This window comes from Nanorana parkeri, unplaced genomic scaffold, assembly GCF_000935625.1.
Source record: "Nanorana parkeri isolate BGI_ZX_2015 unplaced genomic scaffold, ASM93562v1 scaffold1269, whole genome shotgun sequence".
NCBI classification, from domain to species: Eukaryota; Metazoa; Chordata; class Amphibia; order Anura; family Dicroglossidae; genus Nanorana; species Nanorana parkeri.
This window is the reverse complement of record NW_017307537.1, coordinates 24855-30812: the sequence shown is the minus strand read 5'-3', so window position 1 is coordinate 30812 and position 5958 is coordinate 24855. Positions and strand designations below refer to the sequence as shown.

General features: G+C 48.9%; 1 protein-coding gene across 1 annotated transcript in view; it reads right to left on the bottom strand.

Annotated features, from left to right (window-relative positions):
• The window catches only part of ZFP91 (ZFP91 zinc finger protein), a 50063-nt gene that overhangs the window by 41588 nt on the left and 2517 nt on the right, over positions 1-5958 (bottom strand). Inside the window, exon 2 of the mRNA XM_018568980.1 lies at positions 5785-5948. Coding sequence (XP_018424482.1) covers positions 5785-5948 — 164 coding nt within the window. The remainder of the gene's footprint in view (positions 1-5784; positions 5949-5958) is intronic.

The window sequence follows — 5958 nt, the reverse complement described above, 5'->3', positions numbered from 1 at the left end:
TTGCTCATTACTTGTTACTGTTAGTTGCAGTGGAGGACCAAAGCTGTTTGTTGGGGGGATGTGATCCAATTGCCTGCCTCACCTAATCCACAAAGATTCAGCTCATCTCCACCGCTCAGAGACTGAGCAGGAATGGAGGCAGCAGCTGCTGGGACTCCAGAACAAGGGTCATAAAAGTATTTATAGGGGTTGAGGAGCTAATTTTGAAAGATAAAAGGGACCTGAGTAGATTGAAAATCTATATCTGAGGCATTGGTTTAGTGGCGATTTGTTTTTTTTTCCTTTTAGCCCCCGTCATCATGACGTTCTATTTAAACTTTCGTGATACTCCAACAGTGAGATTTTCTGCCAGAATTCCCAACTCTGTCCCTGTCTACTTGGGAGCATTGGGCACTTCAGCCCACTAAGGTCAGAATGCCGAAAGCACTCAACACTGCTTATATGAAGGTGGCCAGGACAAGGGTAAATGTCATTTTAGTAGTAATACACAACATCGATCTGGACACCAACGATCGTAGCAAACACTTAGGGGTCTATTTCTAATCCATTTTTAGAGCCATTGGCCCTGCTAATCTCTGTGTATATTCGTTCCGTCCTAATGGATGCAAAAAATGAACGTTCTTGTATATTGTCTTTAAAAGTTGAATGTCATCTTGTAATAGCACATTATGGCCACTAGATGTCACTGGGAGCATAGTTAAAGGAGAACTATGAGGTGAGTGATTTCCACTCATCCTCATAGTTGGAGCCGACGTGTCACAATGAAACTGTCACACGTCATCTCTATAGATCGGGAAGTGAGAGAACACTTACCGTCGCTCGCTCACTTCTCGATCATTTCCCTGCAGGGAGCCGTGACTGTCACTCACGGCTCCCTGCAGGCATTCCCCCCTCCCCTGTCTGATCCTCCAGCGCTGACTGGCGGAACGGATGGGGCGGGTACAGCTTGCTCTGCCTCTAGATAGGCAGAGCCCGCTGTCACTCACGCAGCTGGGTGGAGCTCAATAGAAATGTCGGGATCCGTCCTGGCTGCGGCGGTCTCAGTATACCGCAAGCTGTAGCTCACGGTATACTGAGCTTAGGGTAACAGGAGGACGCTAGTTTATGTCCTCCCGTGACCCTTAGAGAACTATGGGGAAAAACACTGACCCCATAGTTCTCCTTTAATAAATACTTATCTCTTACTCTCATCTCTAGCTAGTGGCCATAATGTATACAAGAACGTTCTTCTTCCGTATCCATTCACACAGAATGCACATTGAAAGAGATCCTCAGAGTCAATGGCTCTGCACATTGTTTATACATAGACCGCTTATTGCTAATTTGTGCAGGCCGATAACTCTATTCTTGGGGACAGACTGCCTTAAAGAGGAAGCTTTACAAAGACTGGGGCAGGGTTTATTTCTGTCTGGGACCCCTTTAGGGAGATCTACAGTCAGAAAGCAAGAGGGAACCTAAACTTATACAACAGTCACTGGAACACTCTGACTGCCTTTCAGTGATCACTAAAGACTCTTCAGGGAAGCCTATCACACTTCAAACTAACCACTGAACTCTTTCTCAAACAATTCATCCCCACACAGCTACCTCCTCGTGCATTACTGGCCCCTCCCTTTTAGATTGTAAGCCCTCAGGGGCAGGGCCCTCCTTATCATCTTGTCTTGAATTGTATTGTAATGTCTTCCCCATTTTGTAAAGAGCTGCGCAAACTGTTGGCGCTATATAAATCCAGTATTATAATAATAAAGGGGAATCTCTGCTTCCTGTTATGTCTCTAGGAAAGGAATCTAGATGAAATCACTCCAATTGGGAAACTAACAGTGAGAAGAACCTAACAGATGTTCCAACCCTTCCCGACTCTGCCAAAATCTTTAAAAAAAAAAAGTGGCTAACATTCTATCCTAATACCTAAAGCCATTTCATTTTGGATAGAGTAGGGAATGGTTAAAACATTTGTCATCTGCTGCACGTGTCACGCTGGTGGAGATTTTCCTTCACTTCCTGTCCTGAGAGAAAGGCCCTATGACGTGAGGAGGAATCTTTCCTTAGACAGCTGTCACCGGAACTGAAAGATCGCCCTATATACCGGTTCTGGTGACAACCCAAAACAAACAAAAACATTTTCCTGCAACAATGGGCAAGGCAAACAGAGATTGAACCTGCCAAGCAGGGACACGAAGAGCAGTAAAAACTAGGGATGCACCGATACCGTTTTTTCGGTATCGAGTACCAATATTTTTTTTTCCGGTACTCACCGATACTGAAAGTCCCATTAAGGAAGCCAGGCGGTAAGTAATCATTCGCCACCTGGCTTTCTGATTAGCCGGACGGCGTGTAAAGACTCCCCATGCTTCTCATCACTAGGTGACGAGGAAGCATGGAGCCGGCTTTCTGGCCAATCAGGAAGCCGGGCGCTGTGTAATGACGCAACGACTGGCTTCCTAATTGGCCCGTGAAGCGGGCTCCATGCTTCTCATCACTAGGTGACGAGAAAGCATGGAGCCAGCTTCCCTGCCAATCAGGAAGCCGGGCAGCGAGTGCTTCATGCAGCGGGCTCCATGCTTCTCATCACTAGGTGACGAGAAAGCATGGAGCCGGCTTCCCTACCAATCAGGAAGCCGGGCAGCGTGTAATGACTCGCTGCCCGGCTTCCTGATACAGAAAGTATCGGGCTAGGCATCGGAGCATTTGGGCGAGTACCGGTACTCGCCATCAGCACCAATAACGATACTAGTATCGGTGCATCCTTAGTGAAAACCTAACAGGGATTCTATCGCTATACCACTCTATTCCAAATTGACTGGAATTGGCACTAGCAAACCTGCCATGAGAGAAATACGAGGGCTGACACTGTGGAGATCTGCCAAATGCTAGTTGCCTGGCTGTTATGCTGTCACCAACCTGCTTCAAATATGCAGTTTAGAAGTTCCCAATCGCTGGCTATGTGCCACTGAATTGCTGTCGTGTATAACAGAATGTGTATGTGCCTGGCATGCTGCGTGTGCACCTGTCAAATCTGGCAATACCAAGGAGGTAAAGGTCACATCTCCTGGACACACACGGGAGGTTTAACACATGCCAACTGCACCGTAACCTGCACCTTTAAAGTGGAAGTTCACCCTAGAATCACTCAACGAACATTCAAAAGCCGTACAACACCGGTACCTTGATCAATGCATAGCGCCAGGCTTGACTTCTCTCTGTGCGCTGGTTGTCTGCTATTGCCACCATATTGTCAGGCTGCTCATGTTATCTGTGTCTTTGACAGCCTCAGCCTGTAGAAGGATAAGCCACCAGCTTCCACTTTATCTTCCCGTATTTATTAAGGTCAGATAGACATATAGACATGGTATCACATATCGATGCAACGTTTCTGAACCGTGTATGGTCCCTTCATCAGGCCTGGGATGATATATATATATATATCAATCCAGGACAATTTATGCGGCGATGCCATGTTTCTCTGCCCTTAATGAATACAGGAAGATAAGGCGGACCCTGGTGTACTGGTGGCTTATCCTTCTACATGTTGATCTGTGCGGCGCCATCCGCTGCTACTTCAGCACCCGCTAAAATATTATGAAGGGGAATCCAATGAGGAGTGCGATGGGACATTCTCAGATTTTGATTGGGCAGGCTCAGGGCACAGAGGAAGCACGATCAAGCAGTTTCCAATGATGTTGTCACTAGTAATAGCCAACAGTTTTCCAGTGCTGATTGCTGGAAAACCTGAGTGCAGATAGAAGACAAATATGACACTATATATGACCAAGGTATGTGTGTTATATGGCTGTCGAATGTTCATTGAGCAATTTACTTTAAGGTGAATGTCCAGCCAAAACCTTCTTTTTTCTTACAGGGTTATTCACAAAAGGGTGGAGAACAATCTAGGACAACATAGCTGAACCGGAAAGTGAGCTGAATTGGGTTTCCAAATCAGCTATGTTGTCCTAGATTGTTCACTTCTCCAAACTCTTCCCCCTTTGAGTGTTGAAGGAATAGTAGCCCTGTCAGGTTTTTCCTGCGTCCAGGGCTACGTTAGAGAGATTTACCTCACGTCCTGTCCTGCTGACAACTTAGAAGACAGTAAGTGAGGGTAACTCTCCAACACCCAGAAATAAAAATGCTTTGCTTTAGTGGAGTAGGGGAAGGCTAGAACCCCTGTCAGATATTTATTTCTGTCTCCCTGCTACAGAATTTCTTTTACTTCCTGTCTCGTGAAGCCGTCATTAGCAGGGCAGGACGTGAGGGCAAATCCCGCTAATGGAGCCCTGGATAGCCGTAATCATCAGAGAACATGCATTCTAATGCATTCCCACTGTATCCAAAAGTATAAGTTCCTGGCTGGATATGCTCTAAAACAGTGGTTCTCAACCTGTGTAACCTGAGGGCCCGCATTTGTCCTTAGACATTAGGTGGTGACCAAAGTCGCACTGCAATGGAACACACGGCATTGCGGTACCGTGCATTCCGGTGCGGGCGATCCTCAGCTTGGGGTCCAGTGCTGGGCTGCTGTGCTGTGACGGAGCTCCATCTATATGTGTATTGCTTGTACAACTCGCTTCTGCGCCCTTTAGAGGTGCCGGGAGACAGAATAGGACATCACGCCGGTCCAGGCACCTCTACAGGTCACGTGAGGGAGCTGTAAGCTATCCATGTATGGATGGAGCTCCCTCGCGCCATAGCTCCACCTCACCTCAAGCTGACACTTGGCGCCAGGCAGCATATTCTGAATGGCTGCTCAGCACAAGAACTGATATTGCTACGCTAGGGGAAGGCTGAGGAGCCTCTCAGATAGAAAAGGGGAAGGCGCGCGGCGACCCACTGAAAACGAGGTCACGGCCCACTTTTAGGTCACAACCCACCAGTTGAGAACCAAGGCTCTAAAGCAGCGGTCTCAAAGTACCGGCCCGCGGGCCAACTCCGGCCCGCAAGCTGGTACTAAGTGGCCCACAGCCAGCTGACAAGTCGGGCACACGGTCACGGACCGCGTGCCCCACTTGCGGGAGCAGCTACACGGTCTGCATCTCCGACGGATGCAGACCGCAGAGCTGCTCCTGTCAGCTCTGAGCTCCGGACGAATGATGGATCATTAGTAAGGTCTAGTGCAGACCTTACTAATGATCAGCACTAGATCACCAGGGCATGACGAGACCATGTGCCTCCTCCCTGCACGGATGAAAGCAGGTGAGGGGGCTCATCTGCTTTCATTAACGCTGGTACCGTCTCACCTCTCCTTCTGCTATCTCCCTGCCTCTCATACAGATCCAGTGGATTCAATACTAGGTACTGACCCAAGACAAGTAGATTGGGGCTCTGCCATCACTTGCTGCATACTCGTTTTGAGTCCGTAATTTCTGAAAGTAATAAGGCCACTGGGTCAACATGTCAGCCAGGCACAGGCAACATGCATTTTCAGAAGGAGAGGTCAGCAATGTCGGGCCCTGTAGTTCTCTCAGCGCAGGCTTCCTCTAAATATAATTTTTGGTGCAATCCATTATCATTCATAGATAAAGACGCAGGGGCAGTGTACCCCCAGTCACCCCAGAACTAGTGACCACACCTAATCTACTAAGCAATGACACACAGCTGACACTGACATTTATGGCCACTCCCACATGCTAATTAGCCATTCGGCCACACCCACTATGCAAATAAACTTGCTGCCACGCCCACTTCAACTTTTTCTCCCCATTCCTAGTTAGCAATGCCACGCCCATCCTCCTCTCAGCCCACCACAGCTACAGACCCCCGGACCCCGCCCCATTTCGTGACGTCATTCACCTGGGTCTGCCCCCAAGGCCTAGCTCCTCCTCCTCCCCAGGCATTTCCCGGCGGCTTCTCCTCCTCCGCGGACACTCTGCCTTCCTCCTACGAGAGGAACCCCCTGTCACCACCTCTTCTTCCCCGGCCGCCCCCTCGGCCCCTGGTGCCCGGTTCGGGCGGACCTGCGGCTCC